This window comes from Trichechus manatus, unplaced genomic scaffold (genome assembly GCF_000243295.1).
Source record: "Trichechus manatus latirostris isolate Lorelei unplaced genomic scaffold, TriManLat1.0 scaffold00061, whole genome shotgun sequence".
NCBI classification, from domain to species: domain Eukaryota; kingdom Metazoa; phylum Chordata; class Mammalia; order Sirenia; family Trichechidae; genus Trichechus; species Trichechus manatus.
In genome coordinates, this window is record NW_004443997.1 from 545,672 (window position 1) to 570,522 (window position 24,851).

The 24,851-nt window shown below is 44.5% G+C and overlaps 1 protein-coding gene across 17 annotated transcripts in view; it reads left to right on the plus strand.

Annotated features, from left to right (window-relative positions):
- The window catches only part of MTMR3 (myotubularin related protein 3), a 213,077-nt gene extending 188,604 nt beyond the window's left edge, over nucleotides 1–24,473 (plus strand). For 8 of the 17 annotated variants that reach the window (XM_023733677.1, XM_023733679.1, XM_023733676.1 and 5 more), the window contains 12 exons: nucleotides 5,078–5,283; nucleotides 5,861–5,992; nucleotides 7,004–7,115; nucleotides 10,042–10,237; nucleotides 11,065–11,250; nucleotides 14,041–14,211; nucleotides 15,409–15,554; nucleotides 16,307–17,723; nucleotides 18,942–19,052; nucleotides 19,522–19,610; nucleotides 20,403–20,429; nucleotides 22,263–24,473. In XM_023733677.1, the coding sequence (XP_023589445.1) occupies nucleotides 5,078–5,283; nucleotides 5,861–5,992; nucleotides 7,004–7,115; nucleotides 10,042–10,237; nucleotides 11,065–11,250; nucleotides 14,041–14,211; nucleotides 15,409–15,554; nucleotides 16,307–17,723; nucleotides 18,942–19,052; nucleotides 19,522–19,610; nucleotides 20,403–20,429; nucleotides 22,263–22,434 (2,965 nt within the window). In that variant the 3' untranslated portion in view covers nucleotides 22,435–24,473. Of the gene's footprint in view, nucleotides 1–5,077; nucleotides 5,284–5,860; nucleotides 5,993–7,003; nucleotides 7,116–10,041; nucleotides 10,238–11,064; nucleotides 11,251–14,040; nucleotides 14,212–15,408; nucleotides 15,555–16,306; nucleotides 17,875–18,941; nucleotides 19,053–19,521; nucleotides 19,611–20,402; nucleotides 20,430–22,262 lie in introns of those variants that run through there. The other 9 variants (XM_023733690.1, XM_023733691.1, XM_023733681.1 and 6 more) reach the window with 5 other exon arrangements.
- The last annotated feature ends 378 nt before the right edge of the window (nucleotides 24,474–24,851 follow it).

The window sequence follows — 24,851 nt, forward strand, 5'->3', positions numbered from 1 at the left end:
GATGATCATGTGATTCTTTTGTTTTATTTATGTGGTGGATTACATTGATTTTCTAATGTTGAACCATCCTTGCATACCTGGTATGAATCCCACTTGGTCGTGATGTATTATTTTTTTGATATGATGCTGAATTCTATTGGCTAGAATTTTGTTAAGAATTTTTGTATCAATATTCATGGCAGTTATTGTTCTGTAATTATTTTTCTGGTGTCTTTGACTGGTTTTGGCATCAGGTTATACTGGCTTTATATAATGAATTTGGGAGTGTTCCTTCCTTTTTTATGCTCTGAAATAGTTTTAGTAGTACTGGTGTGAGCTCTTTGAATATTTGATGGAATTCTCTAGTAAAGCTGTCTGGACGAGGGCTTTTTTTGGTGTGTGTGGTGGTGGGGCTCGTACCTCTTCAGTCTCTTCTCTTGTTATGGATCCGTTTAAATTTTCTACCTCAGTTTGTGTTAGTTTAGGTAGGTTGTATATTTCTAGAAATTTGTCCATTTCTTCTAGGTTCTCAATTTTGTTGGAGTATGATTTTTCATAGTATTCTGTTATGATCCTTTTTATTTCAGTTGGGTCTGTTGTAATGCCCCCCATCTCATTTCTTATTTGGGTTATTTGCTTCCCTATTAAGTTTTCAGTCTCAATTTTCATCACTTTTGTTTTCAGACATCCCTAGAAAAGTAGGTCGCCAGATTTACCTATCACTCAAGGGGTAAGGATGACAAAGGCATTAGAGAGCAGTGAAAGCTGAGGGGATTTATGAGTCTTATCACTGATCAGCCCAACTCGAATGGGGGAAAGCAGTCAGCTGCTGCTCTATGGCCAACAGCTGTGTTAGATCAGCAGCCCTGGCAGGAAGCATTTGTGGAACTTGCTGGCTTTGAGCATAAGGGGGAAGGACTCTCATTTTCAAAGTAAGATATTTTAGGGGAATTCTCCCTTTTGGCAGAGAAGCTTAAGAGTACAGGTTGAAGAAAAACTTATTAGAATGTAATAAAAATGGACAGCTCTTTTTCTCTTCTAAAAACTATCTTCTGAACAAGCGCATGAGCCATAGATTTTTTTTCCCCTTTCTAGAGTCTATATAAACAAACAAAAAAATATTTTATTTGCAATTTATCAGAGACAGTCTGCCCTCAAAAGATTACAAATGAAAGTGTTTTGTGTAGTCCATGTAAAAATCAGGTTTACTGGGATTGACCTCTATCTCAGAACGTATGTCACATATCTCTGAGCTCCAAACTATTGCTGTGTTATTTGGGAGCTTCTTCGTGCGGGGTAGGTTGAAGAATGTTTTGATTCTGTCCTGTTCTCTAAAACAGGGACACTCCACAACTCTGTACTTTGCCTGCCTTGGTGGCAGGATGCCCCTGAATCTGACATATATTTACTGAATTTAGTTGTCTGTAGACGGCAGTAATGATTCCTGAGGTTGCTAGCAGCAGTTGCTTGACAGCACCACGCTGAACCAGCCCGATTAGTGCTTTCTCCAGCTGTGATGAGAGAGCATTTAACTGGGTTTATTATTGAAGCCAGAGATTGTTCTAAAACAGCAAGATGGTGCAAAGGGCACCCATCTATAGTGCAATTCACAGCTCCCACTTTGTGCATGGGGTGATTATTAGAAACTCCTAGTCATTTAAGGAGCTGGCCTAACTTGATAAGTTAGGAATAGTTAAAACATTTCTGTGTTTCTGTATAAAACTGAAGCATTCAGTGTTTTAGTAGGGGGCTCATCCACTGAACATCTTAATTTTTATATTCTTTCCTGGTTCTGTTTGTTAAAATGATAGGAATGCTTTCCTTTAGTAATTTTTAGTTGTAGTTTTTTAGTTAGCTATCTTCCACGCAGTCTAAAGCATTTTAAAGGGCTGCAGAAAACATAACTGCTTATTGCAAACTGCCCAGTTGAGATTTAGCTAGGCACAATGATTAAAGCGCTTGGCTGCTAACCAAAAGGTCAGTGGTTTGAAACCACCAGGGGCTCCGTGGGAGAAAAGACCTGAGATCTGCTGCCATAAAGATTGTTGTTGTTAGGTGCTGTCAAGTCAGTTCCGACTCATAGCAACCCTATTATGTACAAGAGAATGAAACACTGCCTGGTCCCTATAAAGATTACTGCCCCTGTGGGGCAGTTCTACTCTGTCCTATAAGGTCGCTATGAGTCAGAATCGACTCTAAGACACACAACATCATGCCAATGGCTCTTAAAACCCACAATCTAGGCCGAAGGGTGCCATCTACTGTTCCTCTCGGGCACTGTTGGGAACCATTGCACAGAAAGAGGATGCTTGGGAAGCCCTGCCAGCCTCTCTGTGAAGGTTTGGGGTCGTTCAGCACAGTGGTTACCCAGCACCTATTATATGCTAGTAGACATTTTAAGAATCAATGAGGTTTTATTCCCAGTTTGGCTCCATTCAGCAGGTGAGCCAGTTGAGCATGTTGGCAGTACAAAAGTCATTTTAGCTACTTGTCTCTCCCAATGAGGGAGAATTTCAAAACCACAAGCAAGCTGGTAGCTCCAGTGGAATTTGATTATTGCCAAATTTAATTTATTGCTTATGAGCTTTTTTTTTTAATGCAATACATATGTGTTTCTCTGTGTGTGTGTGCATGTATGTATTTAGAAACAATTTTAAAGGGAGGTAAGAGATGGACAGTTCTCTCCGGGATATAGAATAGGGGTCTGGGGACATTGTAATTTTTTGCTTAATAGCTTTTTGTTCTGCTAGTTTATTTTTACAGTGAACTGATGGCTTTTATAGCTTAAAAAAAAGCTTTATTGAGCTATAATTAACATACCATACAATTCACCTGTTTAAAGCATACAATTCAGTGGGTTTTAGTATGTTTAGAATTGTGCAACCACCACCACAGTCAATTTTAGTACATTTTCATCACCCCCAGAAGAAACTCTATACCCATCAGCAGTCACTCCCCATTTTCTCCCAAGCCCCCCAGCTCTAGGTAACCATTAATCTAATTTCTGTCTCTATAATATTTGCATATTCTGGGCACTTCGTATAAACAGAATCATACAATATGTGGTGTGGTCTTTTGTGACTGGCTTCTTTTGCTTACTGTAACATTTTCAAGGTTCATCTACGTTGTAGCATGTATCCGAACTTTATTCCTTTTTGTTACCAAATCATACTACTTCTACAACTTTTTAATTACAAAATTGCTTAATCTGGAAAAGACTTTTTTTCTTTAAGTTTAAGGGTTTTTTTAATTGTTGTTGAAAGTATACACAGCAAAATATACACAGATTCAACAATGTCTACATGTACAATTCAGCAACATTGATTACATTCCATTCTCACCCTCCTTTTCCGAATTGTTCTTCTCCCATTAAATGAACTCACTGTCCCCTAAGCTTCCTGTCTAACCTTACTAGTTGCTGTTCAGTTTGATCCCATATAGATAGTTCTTCAAAAGAGCACGATGTTCAAGGCAAACATTGTCTTTACTAAATAAGCTATCTTATTGTTTGGTTTGAAGACTTCAGGGGATATTTTTGGTTTAATGTTTAAAGATTATCTCGGGACAACAGTTTGGTGAGTTTATCCAACCTCAGAAAGTCTGGATTCCATGAGAGTTTGGAAGTCTGTTCGGTATTTTTCCCCTTTTTGATCATAATTCTTTTATAGAATAGTAATGGTAATGGTAGCCAGGCACCAACCCCTTCTTCTGGTCTCATGGCAGAGGAGGCGTTTGTTCATGGGAGCAATAAGGCATACATTCTGTTTCTTGTTCCTGTTCCTGACTCTTCTACTTCCTCTGCTGCTCCAGGCAAATAGAGACCAATTGTTGTACCTTGGATGGCTGCTTGCAAACTTTTAAGACCCTAGGCGCTACACAATGAGCTAGAAGGTAGAACAGAAAACACAAAAAACCATATTAGGCCAATTAGCTGGGATGTCCCATGAAACGATTACCCTAAACCTCCAAACCAAGAAACCAAATCCCATGAGATCTTTGGTTGTACATAAGTAGCCTCTGCAGCTGTTCTCTTTCTCTCTCACTCTCTTTTATTTTTATTTTTTGTAAAAATATGTATCACACAACATCTGCTAATTTAGCTTTTTAGAGGTGTGCAACTTATTGACGGTAATTACACTGATCAGCTGAAAAGCCTGAGTTTTAATAGCATCTTAAAGTAGACCCCAAGTATGATTTCTGGTCTTCATTCTTGTAAAAGGGTCTGTCAGAACGTGGCTTACTGAGGTTTGTGCTGCTCTTTTCTTTCTTTCTGTGAGCCTGAGGAAGGGTAGCTGGCTCGTTGAGCTGACTTCTTATAGTAAGAGCAGTTTGTGACTTAGGAAATCTCAGGAGATTTTGTGAAGCCGTTCACTGTGGGCCCCCCCAAAGGGGGATCTTGTTTTGAAAAAATCCCCAAGCCAGCCATGAGGGCACAGTTGCTGCCATGGACCTCAGATATCAGTGAGAAAACACATCTTTCTCTGTTTCAGCATCTGTTATGCCAGAGTATTCAGGTTCTGTATTAAAAAGGAGGGATTGATGCTTTGTTATTGGGTAGCAGAACTAGAGTAGTATTTGTAACTTATTTTTAACCTCATTTTCTAGAAATAAATTTAAGCATTTAACTTAGGAATATTAATTTATTTTCTCCAAGAGAAAATTTACCGTTTTCTTGGTAACTTTACAAAAGTCTCTATAAAACCGGACCTGTTGCCGTCGTCAATTCCAATTCATAGAACCCTATAGGACAGAGTAGAACTGCCTCATAGGGTTTCCAAGGAGCAGCTGGTGGATTTGAACTGCCAGCCTTTTGGTTAGCAGCCGTAGCTCTTAACTGCTCTGCCACCGGGGCCCCAAAGTCTCTATGATGGTATGATAATTGAGAAAAATCCAGATAGGTTTTGTTATTTATTCTTGTTGATATTTAAGATTTCTGTCCTCCTTAGTATTGGAAGGACTTGAAGTTAACCCAGCACTTATATGTAGTCAAGCTGTTAGGCATTTAAAATCCACTTCCTCACATTTTGTGTGAGCATAGAGCATCTGAATGGAGGCCACTGGGATGAGTACAATTGTTGGTCTCTTGTTCCCCGCACAGGCACCAGAGCAATGGAGCAGTCATTGCCCGCTGTGGACAGCCAGAGGTCAGCTGGTGGGGCTGGCGAAACGCAGATGATGAGCACCTCGTTCAGTCAGTAGCCAAAGCTTGTGCCGCCGACTCCCGATCGAGTGGCAGCAAGCTGTCAACTAGGAACAGTTCTCGAGACTTTCCCAATGGGGGAGACCTTTCTGATGTGGAGTTTGGTAAGGAGCTCCCTGGACCATGGCAGCGTTTTTTATTTCATCTAAGGACCTTTTCTTTTCCTTAGAAAACATAGTGTTTGTTTCATAGAAGAGAGAGTGAAGCTCCAATTAATTGGATTGTTTGAGGAGTCATGGGTGCTGGCAGAGAACCAGAAGACCCTTTATTTCAAACTTGTTTTAAGAGGGCATAGTGTGTTGTCTTTCTTGCTGTCATGAAAAGAATGGAGTATTTATTTAATAGAGTACTTGCAGTGTCTCCAGACCATGGGGAAAATATCAGGCTTCCTTAAAGGACTACAGATGTGGAAATGAGGCATAGGAGAATTGGGCTACATGGACCCCATGTGTGCTCTGGGAGTTGGTTTTGGAGAATGAATCCTCATCAACTTTTATGAGAAGGCAAAATAGAAAATAAACTAAAGAGAGAAGTCCATTGTATCAAGGGTTCTGGTTAGGTAGGTTTCATTTAATTGAGTTATTTTTGCACTGTAATATATGCCTATGGTTCTTATTTTACACAGTTCTGGGAGAGAAAGGTTCATTTTGTTTTTCTCCACCCTCCCCTCAATGTCTCTAGATTCTTCTCTGTCAAATGCTTCAGGAGCCGAGAGTTTAGTCATCCAACCACAAAAGCTTTTAATCTTGGATGCGCGTTCCTATGCAGCAGCTGTGGCAAACCGAGCCAAAGGTGGAGGCTGTGAATGCCCAGGTGAGATGTACAGTGCTTCGTCCACTGGTGCTCTGTCCTTGTGAGTCCAGCTCGTGCCCAACGGAGACCTAGTTCTCAATTTGAAACGACGTTCCTCGACCTGTCTTGGAGAGCCAGAGCTTCTCTTTGGATTCTTCACACTGTCCTTTTAAGGGGAGAAATGGAGGAGGAGGAGGAGGAGGGGCTGTGAAACCAAATAATCTTCCTGCCCTGTGCCAACCTTTAGGTAATAAGGAAAGAAAATCCTCTCCCATGAGAAGGCCTGTTAATATTTGGAAGCTTCTTTTTTTAATGGCTCAATCTCTCAGCCTTCGAAACGCTTTTTGTTGCCTTTGACAGTGGCTGTGCACATCACTGGCCTCACAGAAAACTCCTTACATGGCTTCTACTTAGAAAACCTGGGATGGAAATTAAAGCAGTAATACAGAACTCTAGCAAAGTACCTCTGTCCTGACCTCTAACCTCCCTACCATTTGAAGGCTGGCTTTCCCCAAGGAGGGCCCCCTTTGGTGCCAGTTGTGTGCTGATGGAGCAGTCACAGGCACCAAGCTCCCGTTTCAGATATGATCTAAGCTAGAAATTGAAAGCAGTTGTACCAAGGTGAAATTTGAATGCATGAAGGTATTATTCGGCCAGGTTCTTTTCAGTAGAAGTAAAGAGATTCTAGAGCCACAAGTTAGATGAGACCCATGGAGTAAATAAACCTGGGGTAAGATGGAATTATATAGGCCTTTCTTTTTAAAAATAACAGCTTCTATTTTATGTCAGTGTCTTCTTCACAAATCCAACCTTCCTATTTTTGCCTTTTTTGCAAAGACAGCTAAAACTCAAGCAATGTTTTCCTCTTTTAATAAAGGGCTATGCCAATAGTCAAACATTAAAAACATTGCAGTTTCATTAGTCAGCAGCTTGCAATGTGTTTGTTTTACAGCCAGTTTTCTTCTTTTAAATTTGGCCATGGGGGCTTTAAATTCAACATATTTGTATTCTCTTTATTGTTATTCTCTCCAGAGTATTACCCGAACTGTGAAGTTGTGTTTATGGGGATGGCAAACATTCATTCTATTCGGAGGAGTTTTCAGTCCCTGCGGTTGCTGTGCACACAGATGCCAGATCCGGGAAAGTAAGACCTTGGCCTTGGCTGTAATTTTGCATTACTCTTTTTTAAAAAATGAGTTTGGAGGTGTGTTTCCTTCTATTTCTTGGTAAACTTCAGTTATACTTTCAGTCTGTAGACACTCTTGTTCCTGTGTTAGTAACATGGCAGCACAGAGGAGGAGCTGGGAAGCAAATCCAGCCCTTGGAAAGGTTTTAAAATGTGCAGCACAGAACAAACCTCAGCTCTCAAAGATGAGGCATTGCCTTTGTATTTTTCCTGGAACCTCTCCCTTTTCTTACACATTGTTTTTGGCCCCAAATAATTTTAATTCTCTGGTTTCTGACATTCTGTAGTGACACTTATCTGCTATGAGCTGGGGTGTTTTACCATGAAGAGTCAAAATTCATCACCTTCTAAGAAGGGTTAAACTTTTTTTGTGCTTGCCATTAGGTCAGTTCCTTTTACATCTGCTTCTGATTTCTAAACTCCTCTGCCTTATTTACTAAGAATGTTATCATGATTTTGATTGCTTATTAAAAATGAGTGGCTGGCATTTGCTGTGAAGAAGGTGAAAAAACACCTCCTCCCCTGAAGGAAACGGATTGAATACAAAGATAAATTAAGAGGAATGCTCTGTAAAACAAATATGGATGGATAAATAGTTAAAAGCCCCCTTTTTACTATTTCAGTAGGCCAGAGATGGTGCCAGCCAGAAAAGACAGAATTTTCTCTTTTCTGGTGTTTGTGGTAGAGCCCATAGCTGTTTCCCCAGGTTCTGTTCAGTAGATCTCATGGTCACATCATGCTGCATTCTTTATTTGATTTACTTGTGAGTTACTTGTACTGGCCCATGGTAGCAAATGATTAAATTCATCACAGTTGCAATCTGCCCAAAGGGTGAGAAGCAGTCATCCTTTGGGAAAAGCCTGACCTAAGAAATGAGCATGCTGCTCTTCGTTGGGGATTAGCCACTTGCATCTGCTACACAGTTCCAGGACCCAGCTAGTACCACTCTCTCCCTAATGGTGGGGCATAGAAAAAGCTGGCTGAGGACCCAGGCGATCTGCCACTAACTCACCATGTAACCTTGGCTTAATCACTGTGGGTCTCAGTTTTCCTGTCTATAAAATGAAAGGGATGGAAACAACACTTAGACGATCCCTAAGGTAATTTTCATATGCTAAAATTCTTTCTTAAAAAAAGACTGTTTTTTAAATGTAGGGTCAAAAAGATGTAATTAGCCTTGGCCTGTTCCAAATGAAAGTCTGGGTATTAAGGAAGAAGGTAATGCTTTGTATTTGGTGGCGAATCATAATGCAATACTGGAGCCTCCCTTGTGTATAAAAAGAAGCTATGGCTGCCCCAATATTTGTTTGGGGCTGTAGAAGGCAAGGGGATATGTGTTTCTACTCCAGCTTGGGAACAGTACAAGGGAATATGGAGTCTTTTAGCAGCTCCTCAGTTGGCAAATTTTGGAGTGCAGATTCTCTGTTATGTATGCATGGATAACACCAACTGGAATGTAGTAATAGTTCAGTCAGGTTCAAGAGAATCTTATACTTGTTCTCTAGTTTACCATTTCTCTAGGACAAAGGAGATAATTAAGTATTTGCTCCCTTAAGCCTTATCTTTTAGTTCCTTCCAAGACTATATGAGGAATGAGAATAAACAATTGATCAATCAGCAAAAAAATGTTTCTCAGGTACCTAGTAGGAGATAGATAAGTCTTAGGACTGGCTTTTTACCCATGACAGACTTACAGTTCATTAAAACATAGGAATCCTCACTGTTTGCAAGACACTGTGCTAGGGGTTCAGCTGTGACTGAGACACAGTGTCAGCCCTGTGAGGATTTAGTCTGGTTGGTAGACCAAACTCATCCATATGAAACCAGTGCTTACACACTGTATTCTGTCGTGTTTGCCTAGAAGGACCCCCTGATTTAGACTATTCAAATAATTCATTACTCATTCCCCAAGGTTAGTGGACTTTGATAGCCGAGTCTTGGCTCGCTTGACAGAGTATTCATTCCTTCCTCTGACTTGAGTGTTTGAAGTGCTGGACTTGTGGTCTTCACTACACGTTTAATAGCATTTGGGAGAACTCAGAGCTTCTTTTTGGGGATTGAGGGCAATTCATGACAGGGCACAAGAAACAAAATGTCAACACTGTTAAAAAAACAAGTGTGATCAGCTTGTGATTAATCCCAAGGCCCTTGTAATCTGATGCTTCTAAAGGTCTTTGGGAAAAGGGTTCTTTCTTCTAGATCCCTGCTGAATCCAGTCTGTGTTAAGACCAGTAATTCTATGTGGCCATTGGTGTACTAATTCCTGAATCTTATCATCTGTTTGGGACCATCCAGTTTTAGTCAGTAGACATTTAAGACGTCAGCAGTGGTAAGTGTTAAGGTGTTGGTAGTAGGTGATGTTGTCTTTGTAGCATTCTTGCATGTGGCATCCAGCTTACATTTCCGTACAGACATATTTGTATTTATGAGTCTTTTTTTTTTTTACCTATTTTATTTGAGAATTTGTTGGACAGAGTTGCTGGTAGTTAAATATAGATATCTTTTTCATGTCATAATTGACTGCATTTCCTGCAAGAAAAGATTCCAGAAAGAGCCACTTTTCTTATAGTGTATATATCTTCCATGGACTGAAAAATATTAAATATTCCCTTTGTGAAGTTATCCGTAAATATTTTTGGAACAAAAGGTGGTCCTGTTAATTACTGTTCCTATTTCTAAGGCTCCCCTCTCTTTTGCATAGTAGGGCTTGGGTCTCAGCCTTGGGCATGCTTTATAAACACACAGAAATTTTGTTTGTTTGTTTTTGCAGTGTTGTATTTGGAGGGGGAAGACTTGGGGAATTCCGTTTTAATTTGACAGGCATTGGGCATGATGCAGTAAATCATAAAACTCAGCATTTCCTTATCCTCTCCTGTTTTTATAGTTGGCTCTCAGCTCTTGAAAGCACAAAATGGCTCCATCACCTGTCTGTGCTTCTGAAATCAGCACTTCTGGTGGTGCACACTGTGGACCGTGATCAGCGACCGGTGCTAGTGCACTGTTCCGATGGCTGGGACCGTACCCCCCAGATTGTGGCATTAGCTAAGCTCTTGCTAGATCCTTATTACCGAACCATAGAGGTAAGTGCATCTAGTACTTCAAGATGTGTGGGAAGATAAGCTGGTGCCACACAGCCAGCCGCTTGGTTAGGACCTCCCTGAGGATTTTATACTCAATTTTGAGGCTGGTGATTAGGTCTAGAGAAAATGAAGTTACTTTGCTCTTTTACCGTCCACCTCTTAAAATGAGGCAGATTGTGGGTAACAAAGTATTGAGAATATAGATGTATTTTCCTCTGAAGCCTGTCTACATATCTGAAAAAGTTTTGTATACCCCAGGAAAACAGGGCATCTGAAAAAGGATCTTGGCATGCCTGTGGTAATGGGTCTAGATATCACCACAGAGTGTTCTGTGGTGAAAGAGCCCTACTCTGAAATAACTACCTATTGGATTAAAAATGTAAGAAACACCATAAGGTACCCTCAAATATATTTGAATATTTATAAAATCTGGTGTGGAGAAGGATTTTACAAACATGACTTTGTAAGCGTAATACCAAAGGCAGAAATTAAAAAATAAAGAAGAAATTTTAGATAAAAAAAATAGTGTGGCTTTTATATAATGAGTGAAAGAATCTAAAAATCTGAATAGAATCAAGAAAGGGTCAGATAAATGCATAGTTAGTACCCCTTCAGTAATTATGGAGTGGAGTTCAGGGAATTGGGAAAGTTTCTTAAGCATGAACTTGATGTTCCATCAAGAGTAGAACAGAACCATTGGCTGTGGGCCCAGACAAGGCACTACTGGCAGGCTGTTAAAAGGGATTGCTGCCAGCCACACCTGGCTCAGGACTGTCACAAGCTGAGTAGATGAGCATAAATGGTCTCTCCTGGGTGCTTCCCTGCAGGGTTTCCAGGTTCTCGTGGAGATGGAATGGCTAGATTTTGGCCACAAGTTTGCTGACCGGTGTGGTCATGGGGAGAACTCGGACGATCTGAATGAGCGTTGCCCAGTGTTTCTGCAGTGGCTTGACTGTGTCCATCAGCTTCAGAGGCAATTTCCTTGCTCTTTTGAGTTCAATGAAGCATTCCTTGTGAGTTGCGGCTTATGATTCATGGGGATATCAATGCAGATGTTAGTGGGCCAATTTTCACATGAAACTGTGCAGGCTTTTTAGAATTTAATAGATGGGAGATGCTTTTCCTTTTTATTAAAAACAGCAACAACAACCAAAAACAGGGTATGTTTACTCAGTGAATTAAGGTATACTAGGTTTGCATAAAATCCTTGAGTTCTTTTAAGCTTAGTCTTTAAAAGAGATGCTGTTGTTGTTGTGTCGTCGAGTCGATTCCAACTCATGGCGACCCTAATATAACAGAGTAGAGCTGCCCCATAGGGTTTCCTAGGCTGTAATCTTTAGGAGAACAAATTGGCAAGTCTTTTCTCCCATGGAACTGCTGGTGGGTTCAAACTGCTGACCTTTTTCAGTTAGCAGCTGAGGGCTTAACCATTGCGCCACCAGGGCTCCTTAAAAGGGATGCTAGAAACCCTAAATAGCAGTTAGAAAATAGAAGCAATCAGAATTTCCCTCCAGTCCATCCACCAAACCGCGGCATCTGTCTCACGCCCTCTGCTTCCCATGCCCTTGGAGGCATTATCCTCCCCCTCTTCATACCCCTCCCTTTCCTTGTGCAGCAGCTCCCATCCCTCTCATCTAGTCAGCTAATGATTCCAGCATTCTCTTCTCTGTCTCCTGCATCAGCAGTGTTTCTCTATCACATCATTGCCATCAGCATATAAAGGTGCTGCAGTGTCTCCCATCTCATCAAAACCCTCTAATGGTTCTGCATCCCCCTCTGTCATCCCATTTCTCTGTTCCCCTTTACAGCAGAGCTCCTCAAGGCTTCTACTTTTGTTATCTCAAATTTTTCTCTTAAACCTACTCCAGTCAGGCTTTCACCCACCACTTCAACAAAGCTGCTCTTGTTAAGGTGACCAGTGACTTTCATGTTGCTAACGTAGTGATCAGTTCTCATGCTTCATCTTCTTTGATCCATCAGTAGCATTTGGCACAGTTTAACTGCCCCCTCCCTTTAAAATAATTTACTTGTTGTTGGTGATAATATACACAGCAGAACATACACTGATTCAACAATTTCTGCATATACAATTCAGTGACATTAAGTTATGCAGCCATTCTCACCCTGCTTTTCCAAATTGTTCCTCCCCCATTAACATAAAGTAACTGCCCCCTAAGTTTCCTATCTGATCTTTCGAGTTGCTGTTGTCAGTTTGATCTCATATAGATAGATCTTGAAAGAGCACGACACTCAAGGAAGACAGTCTTTACTAGTTAAGCTAAACTATTTATTCCCTTCTTTCTTAAAATACTTTTTTCAGTTGACTTAGCACCCACTCAGTCTTAGTTCTCCTCTTACATTACAGGCTGGTCCTTTCTGGTCCTTTTGGTCTCTTATGCTGGTTCCTCTTCATCTCCCCTGCTCTGAATGTTGGAATGCCCCAGGGCTCAGTCTCCAGGCTTCTTCTCTATCTACACATCCTCTCAAGGGGATCTCATCCAGTCCCATGACTTTAATTGTTGCCTATAAATTTATATATCTTCAGCCCAGACCTCTCCACTTAACTCCAGACTCATACATCCAACTGTGACTACTTAATATGTTACTAAATGTGGTATTTCAAACTTAACATGTTCAAAATGTAATTCTTTATTTCCACATATCCCCACCCCAAAACCTAATCTCTCGGAAGTCTTCTGCCTCACCAAATGGCAACACCATCCTTCCATCAAAAACCTTGATGTCATCCTTAACTCTCCTGTTCCTTTCATATTCCACATTTAGTCTGTCAGTGGATTCTGCAGTTCTGCTTTCAGAATATATCTCAGAACCTGATTACTTATTGCCACCTCTTCTGTTACCACACTTGTCCAAGCCACCATCATCTGCTGCCCCAATTCCAGAGGATCAGTTCAGCAGCCAGAGGGATCCTTCTAAAACATAAGATAGACCATGTTATTCCTCTTCACGAAAACTTCCAGTGACTTTCCAGTTTACGCAGAGTAAAAGCCAGAGTGCTTAAAATGGCCTAAAGGGCCCTCCTTGAGGTGACCACTCTAGCCTTATTTCCTATCATTCTCCCCCTTGTGTAATCTTCAGTCACACTGGCTTCCTTGCTGTTCCTCAGAAATCACAGTGCACGCATGCCTACCTCAAGGCCACTCATTGTGCTTGCTGTTGTCTCTGCCTGGAGCATCTCCCTCCCCCCCAGATATCCACATGACCTGCTGCCTCAGTTCCATCAGGTCTCTGCCAGTGAGGCCTTCCCACATTATCTAGCACTTGCCTATCACTCTTACCCTGCCTTACTGCTCTCCATACTGCAGGCCATAAGCTCCATAGGAGTGGGAGGGCATTCTAACATCTCTGACTCCTGTGGTAATGTCCGGGGCATGCAAGATGCTCAGAATGATATTTGGATAAAAGAGCAGTTCTAGAAGTGTCCTGTGAGCTCAGACTTGGGTTGCACACTGACCTGCTCTTATACCCAGTTTATGATGCCCTGTTGTTCATGAGGGTGGTTGTTAATGCGAGGGTTAACTCAGATACTGTTTGCCAGGAAGGTGAAGAGGAGTGGGGATCTTTGCCCTAACATCTTTTGGTTCAGGAGTGATGGTTGGGGTTGGCTCCTAGAATTGGCATTGTGAAGAGGAGGCTGTTGTGTAGCTTAGTTGGCTCCCCTATCCTTACAGGGTGTGAACGCTCAAGGATGTCGGGGGTTGGGGAGGTGCCTGAGCTGGGCTGACCTTTCTCCAGAGAATGCATGCCCCACTGCTTGATTTTGCCTCATTGGACTCCCGCAGGTGAAACTGGTGCAGCATACCTATTCGTGCCTCTTTGGAACATTCCTGTGCAACAATGCCAAGGAGAGAGGGGAAAAGCATACTCAGGAACGGACCTGTTCTGTGTGGTCACTTCTTCGGGCAGGCAACAAGGCTTTCAAAAACCTACTGTATTCCTCTCAGTCAGAAGCCGTACGTATCCTTCAGCCTTTCTCCTCTGTGATCATCAGCAGGAATTGGGGTGGGAGGTGACTGTCTTCTAAAGTGTATCTCTGTTACAGTCTCTGGATTTGTTGATCCTGGTTTTTCCTACCATTTTGTCCTGGGAGCAGCCTGTTCCTGGTGATCTCTGACCTACTTCTGCCCAGTCTTTGGTTAGGGTGGTTTGACTTAATACACATCTCTACCTTGCCACTCTGGACATGAATCTTTTCTGGTACCTCTTCAAGAGCTTAATTTATTTCCAGTATGTTCTGCCTAGTGGGTGGAAGAGGCACTTAAGTTGTTCCCTGGATGCCCCTGATAGCTCCGACAGAAGAAGCTGCCACCAGGCCCCAGTACCCTTCCATTGGCAAGAGACAGTGCTCTCCACTGCAGGTTCTTGTCTCAGAGAGAGAAAACCATATCTGTGTGATCTCTGATCACACAGGGAGCTAGCAGGTCCTGTAAAGCTTTGTTCTCCAAGGAACGGCTTCTGTTAAACAGTGGAAAGTAGCTGCATACTTCTGTGTATCAATAGATGGTAACATTCCCTTTGTCAAAATGCATCTTAAACTCTAAGATGTCAAAGGAGGCTAATTAGAGGTCATATTGCTTTGCTGGCCTATTAATATACTTCTCATTCAACATAAGTAGTCAAAGGAAAGATTTAAGCTAACTGCTTCTTTCTCTCTCTCTTTCACTGTGCCTGCTGGGGAAGTAATTCCCTCCTTTTCACATGATTAATTTAAACCATCCTGTAAAACAGGCTTGATGGTGTCTTCTGAAGCCAAGTTCTTGTACCAGGGGAATGACAATCACCATCTAACAGAATGACTCACTTTCTTATGCAATAAAAGCAACAAATCAAGCTGATGAAAGTCAGTCATTCAATAAAGGTGACCTAAGGAATAATTAAAAATGACAAATGGGTTTTTATAAAAATCCTTCAGATTTTCATGGTCACAAGAGGCTCTCAGGTGAAAAATGTTGCCAAACGAAATCTCTTGTCCTGTATTGATTGGCCCTCTTGGGAGACAGACCTGTATCCACTGATGCTACCTCTCTTTGGAGATTGTGCTGGGCCTGTTGGGTGTTCCAGCTAGGTGCTTGTTCTTGATCCTCATTTCCAGACATTTCTAAAAGACTCGGTGTGAGGCATGTTGAAACCTGTGTCCTCCCTCTCTTCAGGTGCTGTACCCAGTGTGCCATGTGCGTAACCTGATGCTGTGGAGTGCAGTGTACCTGCCCTGCCTGTCCCCATCCACCCCTGTGGACGACAGTTGTGCACCATACCCAGCCCCAGGCACCAGCCCTGATGATTCACCCCTGAGCCGGTGAGCCCAGGGTTGATGCCACAGGCTTCACGTCCTGTGTTAGGATATGCCACTGGGGTGGTCATGATGTTGTCTGGCTTCAGAACATCTTCCTTAGATCTCTGAAGTTTTCTCAGGGAAGGCATAAAAATTTTTGGGCTCGAAGGCCGTGAGAGCTTCATTTCCTGAAAGACCTACATCACTCTACTGCATGTGTTGAGCAGTTTCTCAGCGATGGAGCAAATTCCGTGGGTTCTTTTGTGACACCTGGCTTATATTTTACCCACTGCTCTGTGCTCCTGCCTCCCTGCCATGATTTTTCCTCTTGGGTTTGAAAGGCAGATACTGTCAGATGATAAGAAAGTTTGGCTTTGCCACTTGTGAATTAATTTTATTGAATTCAGGCTCATAGATACTAATAATTTAAAATGCTGTAATTATTAAAAAAAAGTCAGCAGTGGTAACTTTCCTTTGCCACTGATTGAGAAATACACAGTATCATGAATGTATTTTTAAAATATCATTTGATGTTAGCTTATTTGTATTTATTGGGCATGGGGTGGGAGCATTGGGAGAGAAACTCTGAAGACTAGAAGAAGGACTCTTAAGGGCCGTTTGCCTCTCCAGCAATCTAAGCCTTACTTCAAGGATACCATAGCTCCTTGAGTAGCTGTAATGGACCCAATTATGAAACAACCGCCTCTTAGCACCTGTTGTCTCCTTAAATGAATAGCTTCACAGATTCTCATTTCCCCAAAACTCCTTTCTTTTAGGCTACCAAAGACAAGATCATTTGACAATCTGACAACAGCATGCGACAACACAGTGCCTCTGGCCAGCCGGCGCAGTAGTGACCCGAGCCTGAATGAGAAATGGCAGGAGCAGCGACGCTCACTAGAACTGAGCAGCCTGGCAGGTCCCGGGGAGGAATCTCTGGATGCTGACAGCCTGGGGAAGCCAGCCAAAGTGCTAGGTGGTGCTGAGCTGTCTGTTGCAGCTGGAGTGGCCGAGGGGCAGATGGAGAACATTTTGCAAGAGGCGTCCAAAGAGGAGAGTGGGGTAGAAGAGCCTGCCCATAGAGGGGACATTGAGATGCAAGAGGTCAAAGAGGAGGCACTCTTAGAAAAGGAGAGCAGGAGTAAGACGCCCGAGGGCTCAGCCGTTGTAGTTTATAAAGAATCAGAGCTGGATGACGCTGCTCTGAGGAGTCATCCAGGCACGAACCTGTCTGTGTTCTCACAGGGTATTCCTGAACAGCAAGGTGTGCACAGTGTTCTCCCCAGTCCGCTCCAGGAGCCCTGCAGGGGAGAGGGCTCCCAGGAGATCCCTGTGGAGCAGCCTCAAATAGGAGATATCCCAGAGGATAGGGAGGAAACAGTTCTTCCAGTCTCAGTAGATGCAAAAGTTGGCTGTGGTACCTCACAGTCAAGGTCTCTGCTGCCCCTCCAAGTCCCACTTGAGGCCAGAGGACCAAATGTGGACAGTTCTATGGACATGTTAATGGAAGATAAGGTGAAGCCAGAAGATGAGCCCCAAGGCCATCATAGACCTTGCGTGGTAAACAGTGGCAGATTGAGTGACAAGGACATGCCTGCCCAAGCTATGGAGCCCAGGGCTTCAGAGAGGAGCCTGGCTGAGAGGCCCCAAGTGGGGTCTGAGGTGTACAGGACGTCCCCTGGCCACACTCGCAGCCCAACACGTTCCCCTTGTGCCTTGCCTTTAGCCGAATGTAAAGAGGGGATTGTATGCAATGGTGCCCCAGAGACTGAAAACAAGGCCTCAGAGCAGCCCACAGGGCTAAGCACTCCCCAGAAGTACCCCACACCCAATGGGCACTGCGCCAATGGTGAGGCTGGTAGGAGCAAGGACTTCCTGAGCCGCCAGCTATCTGCAGTGAGCTGCAGCTCCACCCACTTACACTCGAGGAACTTGCACCACAAGTGGCTACACAGCTACTCAGGGAGGCCATCCGTGACCAGCAGCCCTGACCAGCCTTCTCGCAGCCACCTGGATGATGATGGCATGCCTGTCTACACAGACAGTATCCAACAGCGCCTGCGTCAGATTGAGTCGGGCCATCAACAGGAAGTGGAGACCCTGAAGAAGCAAGTCCAGGAGCTGAAGAGTCGCTTGGAGAGCCAGTACCTGAACAGCTCTCTACGTTTCAATGGGGACTTTGGGGATGAAGTGGTGAGTATGCCATGGTACCTGCATGGCTACCTAAGGAGACAGGGCATGCTGAGGCTCGGTGCCCTTTGTGCCTGGTGTGTGGTGACTGGTAAAGAATTGGAAAGGTCCAGAATAGCCCTGTAGAGAGAGGCTGGAGATCAGACTCAGCCATGTAAGTGAAAGTGTACATCTTTTCTTTTCTGCCTGGCTTTTCCATGTATGTCCTGTTTTAGGAAGGTAGGGTAAGGAAGGGAGTTAGCACTCACTACATCATTGGTCATATCTCTTTGGAGAGAGGATCATATGCCTCAAGAACTTGAACTCCTGGACAGAATGACATTGTAGGGCAATGTCCAATATTCCTGCCAAATTATAGTGCCCATCCTACTTTAGTGGCTAGTAAACTATTAGCCCCCTCCCCCCCCCAAAAAAAAAAAACCATGAGCTGAAGATGTGACACTGTAGTTCTTTTTTTAACAAGATGTTTTAACACCTGGTGATGGGCATAGAAATGGAGAGAAGTGATTGGTTTTGAGCACTGTTCACAACTTAGCACTGATGGATCTTGGTGACTAAAGTGGGAGGGGGCCAGAGAGGAGGTCCTCGGGGTGGCACTCTTCTTACTGGGAGGGTCTGACTCAACATGCTCAACTACTAGTGTGAACCTGCAGTGATCAGCGTACATTAAAGGCGGGCACATTCAGTGACTCTCGATTCAAAATGACTTCATATTAATGATGCTTTCTCATTTTCCTAAAGAATCCTTCAGAGAAAGGAAGGCATGCCCAAAGCACTCAGTTCTAACCAAGTAACAGGGTAGGACTGACAGGCTGCTGGAATAGAGCTTCAGCTGACACTCGGAGCTCTCACTCCCTTCTGATAGTACCCCCACCTTACTTCCTGGAACCCTAAGGTCCATCTTCCCACTCCAGAGTCACCATACACAGCTTTAAACATGTATGCCCCGTTAAACATGTGTATCGTTCTGTTGTACATTGGGTTACTGTGAGTCGGAAATGACTCAATGGCACCTAACAACAATCCCTCTTCCAGCTGAGCTCAACCTAGTCTCTGTACCTGCACATCCTGATCCTCGATGGTTGTGCATCTAAAGATTTATCAGCCCTAACACCCAGGCCCAACAGTAGCCCCCAGTGCTCCCTTCTGTGCCAAACCCTTTGGTCTTCTTTTGGGAGTAGACCAGGTTCATTCTGTTCAGCTGTGTTTGTTTGCCAACAGACTTCAATCCCCGACTCGGAAAGCAATCTGGATCAGAACTGTTTGTCTCGCTGCAGCACAGAGATTTTCTCTGAAGTCAGCTGGGAGCAGGTGGATAAACAGGACACGGAGGTACAGGCTCAGCCCCTGCTCTGAGCACCATCCATGCAACTGTTTTGTGGTTCTTTTCCACCCCCATCCCTACCCCATGCCCCTGGCCAAGGAATAACCTTATAGTACAGTTAGCCTTGAGCCTCGGACATCATAGCTCCTGTGAGCCCCTATCAAGCCTAGAATTCCTGAGCCAGGGACACTCAGTTAGCCGGCCCTCTCTCCTCATTGCCTCTGTGAACTGGAGGCCTGCCAGTTCTCATAGTGACCCAGGGTGCTGCTGCCTGCTACTTTATCTCAGGGGAGTTTAGAGTCCCCTCTAGGGAAACGATTTGGACGCCTTTCTTGTACTGCTGACATCAGACCTGCTGGGTCAGTGCCACTGGAACTGGTGTGGTCCTTGTGACCATTGTTGCCCCCAGCATGGCTCTGCTGGCTCCAGCTGGACAGCCTGTTTCCTCTCACTAACCTGGCCCCATCTGTTTTGCAGATGACCCGTTGGCTCCCTGACCACCTGGCTGCCCACTGCTATGCGTGTGACAGCGCCTTCTGGCTTGCCAGCAGGAAGCACCACTGCAGGTGCCTTGAGGGGTGTAGTGGTGTGGGCCGGGGTATGGAGGCTGAGGTTTGGCTCACAGGAGCCTACAGAATGGAGAGATGCCAGGTGTCTGGCTGGCAGTATTCTGTCTGAGGTGGACACGGGGTTTACAGGACCTCCATTCATCTTTTGTGCCTCTGAAATTGGTGTTTGCAGAACTGCATTTGGTATCTTTGTTCCAGTTCAGAGCGATCACTATTAAATTTTGAAATGCGCAAGTGATATATTTTTGTTTTGCTTCCTGAATTGGTGGAGCACCACCTACCACCCAAACTATCATTTCTTGTTCCCAGAATAAAATTTCTTCCCATTCAATATGGCTGCTGTGAACAAAACTAGTTTTCCTGCTGCGGGCAGGGAACTTCATTTTCCTACTCCTTACCCTGCTCCCTGGCCCCAAACTTGTTTTCCCTTGTGCTGATGTTGAGCAGATGTAGCTGGGGGGGAGTTGTAGGGACAGCTGAGGACAGAGTCTTCCAGTCGTTAAGACTCCTCACCTTCTTTCTCCCTTCTGGGTTGGGGTAGAGAGTTACTAGAAATGCTTTGCTGCAGCTGGGGGATGACTGTCTGGTAGATGTTCAGTGTTCTTAGGATAGGAAATTTTGCTGAGTCGTGTCATAGCTCACGCATATGAGTGAAATTGAAATTGGATTGAAAATGTTCCTCTTTGTCCAGTAACGATGCTTCTGGGATCATATAACTCCCTACCCTGCACCCTAGCCCAAATGTCTTTGATCAGCTTCTCCTCTGAGCTCTTTCTCCCCTCCTTGCAGGGACACTGACCGTGTTGATCAAACGTGGTGAGCATTTGCAACAACCTGTCTGTTATGTCTGCATATCTACAATAACTTCTTTAAACTAACGCTGTCCTTTCTCCCCTTTCTCTGCACTCATTGGAATGAAAGCCTGGGACTGGAGAGCACAGGCAGGCAGGTGGGCTTGGAGGACCATCAGCTGATTGAGGATACCTGTAGGACTGAGTCAGGCTGCAGTCATGTACTCCCATCCAACCAGAAGTTCAGCTAAGCCGTCCTTGCTTGTGACAAGAAAGGGGCTGGTCTTGTAGGGTAGCCAGTTGGGCTTTCAGAGCCATTTCTTTTGGTTTAATCATTCATTGAGATGCCAAGATGATGCTAGTGACTTCAAGTCAAACAGCATCACTGCTCTTTTTTTTTTTTTTAAAGAGACGAGGATTGTACAGAGGTGATCTTTCCAGAGAATCAACATTAGCATGGAAGACATTCAGAGAAGACTTCATTTAGGGTCTTTAAGGGTCCCCTGGAAGAAGTCAGATAGGAAAACTTCCCTAGTCAAATTCATGTCAGGCTATTGAGCTGAACTCTAACAGGTATGATACAATAAATATAGACATTCAGAAATAAATGTAGGTAATTCTCTGTGTGACCACAGGTTCTTGCTGACTCGTGCTTTTTGGAAACACAGTTAACGAAGTACTTATTGCATGCTAGAAGATGAGATTTTGTGTGTTTGGTTTAGTTCTCTGTCCTTCCATTGCTCTGTGTCCAGGCTTTTCCTTTTGTAGTATTCTTTTGTCCCCAAATAGCATTCAGTATTCTTTTCTCCTGTAACTGGTCCTTAATCCAGCAGTGGGATTGCATTCTGAGGAGTGCAGGTGTTTAGCTGCCTTCCCTTCATCTTTGGAGGGCTGTGTCAGGCTCCTTGGGGCGGGGGGAGGGGTGGGGTGTCTCCTGTTCTTGGGCTTATTGGCATTGATTTGTCCTTAAGGGCCCAGCAAAAGTGGAATCATAAGGTGGGTGGAAACTTACCCTGCCAGTTGCCTTTCCTGTTAGCTGTGAAGGACATTGGTCTGGGTGTATAGACCTTCAAGGGGAGGAGGGGAGGAAGGCCTTCAGGCAGAGCTCTGATTTTCCCTGGAGATGCATGGGGCAGGGGAGTGAGCCATAATAAACTGACACCAATCTAATCAGGGTATGTGTGTGTGTCTGTGCACGTGTGTTCAACTGTGCTCTTGTCCTTCTACTTCTCCTTTCAGTCTCTGAGCATGCGTCACAGGCTGCTTGTCTCCTGGCTTTGCATGCTGCCAGCAGAGCAGTCCCACATGGCAGCAGTCTATACTCCATGTTGCTGCCCCTGAGCTCCTGGGGAGTAGCCCTTGGCCAGGCTCCACACTCTCCATCTGGGCTGGGTAGTTGTTTCTCTCATCTGAGGGGCCTGGAAGCAGTGCCACTTGACTCTGGCCTCTCAGTGATGACAAGCTATAAAGAGGTCATTGTCCAGGTGGGTGTGGCCACTGGGTTTCCTTGGGCCAGGACTTACCCACTGAGTTTGCACTGCTTCCGCCCTGGGCCCTTTGTTCTCACAGGTATCTCTTGAGCGACATGCCCCTGTGTCCTGGTAACCTTGAGCCGTAGTGGTGGGGCATCCAAATATCCTGGGCTCCAAAGTGAAAAGTGACATATGAATATACTAGGTAGGGATGCCTGCCCTGCCCAGCTTGTTCTCGGTTAGAGAAATGGAAGCGTTTGATGTTAGAGAAGTTTCCAGCACATCTGAATTATACACAGAAAAGTTCTGTCTTCTGAAGTTGGTTTCCCCACCTCACACCTGCTTGCTAAAATTAACATTGTTTTGTTTCTTTTTCTCATCTCAAGGAATTGTGGGAACGTATTCTGCTCCAGTTGTTGTAACCAGAAGGTTCCAGTTCCCAGCCAGCAGCTGTTTGAACCCAGTAGAGTGTGCAAGTCTTGCTATAGCAGCCTGCATCCTGCGAGCTCCAGCATTGACCTTGAACTGGATAAACCCATTGCTGCCACTTCAAATTGAAGCTTAAGTGACCTGGGGCAGAGGCCAAGCTACTGTTCCCTGGACAGGCCAACACAGCCTGGGCAGACTGAGAGACCCGTGCACTTTGGAATGGGGGCATGGAACCACCTGTGCAGAATGACAGAAATTTGGGATGTACCACTGGATTGTAGATTGCTTTTTGTTTTCCTGTTCCCACCCTCCCTTTTCTATTCTCCCTCTGCCTTCAAAAAAGAAAAAATCCCTGATTGTCTTAATTTTTTTTTTTTAAATGGAAGGTCAGAGGTTGTCCAGCCCTCTGTAACTGCCAGGCTGCCTGCTGTGAGGCTACGCTGCGGGTTGACTTGGCTCCTTGGGGTGGGAGGAGGCCAGTCAGAGCCAGGAGTGGAGGCCTGAGACAGTAAGCACAGAAGAAAGCCAGTGTTAATGTTTGTAACCACTCCTCATGCCATCGTCAAGTTAGAGCTGGTTGGAAACCTTTGCTGCTGGGGAGGCTAGAGGCATCGTCCCCAAAAGCATGCCCCAGGTGCTGTCTCCCAACTGACAGAAGGATAAATGGGACTGCTGTTTGGGGGAAGGGACACAGAGTAAATGAAACCCCAAAGGCCCCCTTTGGAGAAGGAAAGTGTATGTCCTCTGAGGCAGGGGAGAGGGGCTTTGAATGGATGGCCAACCTAGCTCCTTGGCAGCAAGGAACCGACTTCTGTGTTCACCCCCATGGGATTCTGTTATTAAATTGACCCAGATTTTACAGGGCTCCCTTCACTTTCAGGGAGTCTGCCTCCCTGGGCTAGGCTGTGTAGCTCTTCCCACCCTTGGGCATAAGATGCAGACTGGCCAAAGTGCAGTGTCCTGTTGTGGCCAAGCCCAAAGCCTGCCCTGAACCCAGGCATACCTAGAAGCCCTTTCCAGAGCCTGGTCTCCCAAACAATCTCTCTTCCTCAGCCAGCACGGGAAATCCAGACTCAGGGTTCCAAAAATTCCCATTCCCAAACCAAACAAATCATGGATTTCCCCTGTAAGGGGTAGAACCAGCCTTTTAGAGTGCAAGTATCGGGAAACGAGAGCATGTCCTCATTATAATCAGCCTTCCTCCTCCCTCCCACCTTGGGGCAGCAGTAAGGGCCCGGCCAGTGCCCTGGCCTACTCCTGTGGTACCTGAGTGGGCACTGTTTGGCTGCTGGCCAGCAGTGAGGGGCCACGTGGTGAATCTGCAGGGTTCCTTAGAGAATGACATGGCCTATAGGAGATTCAGGGCGCCTCTCTGCTGTAAGCTTTGATGTGGTCCAAAAAAGAGCTTCAGTCAAGACTGTTTGGGGTGGAGGTAGATATGGGGAGGGTGGAGAGGAGTTTAGGTTTGTGTGTTGTAACCTTGGGGTCCATGTTTTGTGCCTGCCCTTCCTCTCAGGAAGGGCCATGCTTGGCTCTGCTCAAGCTACTGACTGATAACAGTATGAATTATGGTGAGGGGCAGGGGTCAGGTCAGGAAGCCCAAAGTTGTGATCCTGCCCTATACCCCCCTTCCTGTTTGATAGCAGTTTCCTGGTCTCAGGAAGGTGGCTCCTGTTTGTGCCTGGGAGTAGTTAACACATGGCCCAGAAGCCTTCCCTAGAGCTGTCAGTCCAGGCAAAATCAAGAGCAACTGAGCATGTTTCTGACTTCCCAGCACAGCACGTTCCTTGGAGTTTGAGTTTAGTGAAACAGGGTATAGCTCTTCTCCATACTCTGTGTGGTCTGGCTGTGCAGGTAGGGAGAAGTTGGTCTAATTAAAGATTGTGCAGTTCCTAGTGACAGGTGCCAAGAGGTTACGATACGGGTTTCTTGGTGTGATGTACAGTGTGAATAAGTGCTTGCAGCTCTTAGTCCTTTTTTGATCAATGAAGCACTTTTTTATTAATATTTTTCTTTGTATGTAAACGAGGAACCGTAACTCTCCGTAGCTGTACATATAACCTTTTCTCCTAAAGAGGAGTCAGTCAGTGCTCCTATATTTTTCATTTTTTGTCAAAGCAAGAATACTTTAGAACTGTTAAATATATAAATAAAGTGAATAAAGTTTAGTGTTCTGCATGGTAGCATTTGCTAACACTTCCTGATTCTCTTCCCTGTGGCTTATCCCCTCTTTGTTCCTTTTCCTTCTTATCCAGGAGAAAGTGGGTTGAGGTGCTGCTGGGAAACTGGCCCTTTGGCAAAGGAAAACTGCAGGTTTGTTTTCAACTTTGGACCTTGGCAAGGAGCCGATGCCTGAGCGCTGAAAACATTTCCGTGATGATTTTGCCCCTAACATCTCCCAAGCTAAAAAAGACAAAACAGTCAAGTATCATAACAATCAGCCCTTCTTCCTTGTCTGAAGAATTGACATCAGTAGTGATTTAAACTACCTCTGGCCTCCAGGCTTTTTTTTGCTGCTGCTCTGATTCCAGGCAGCCACTCCTCAA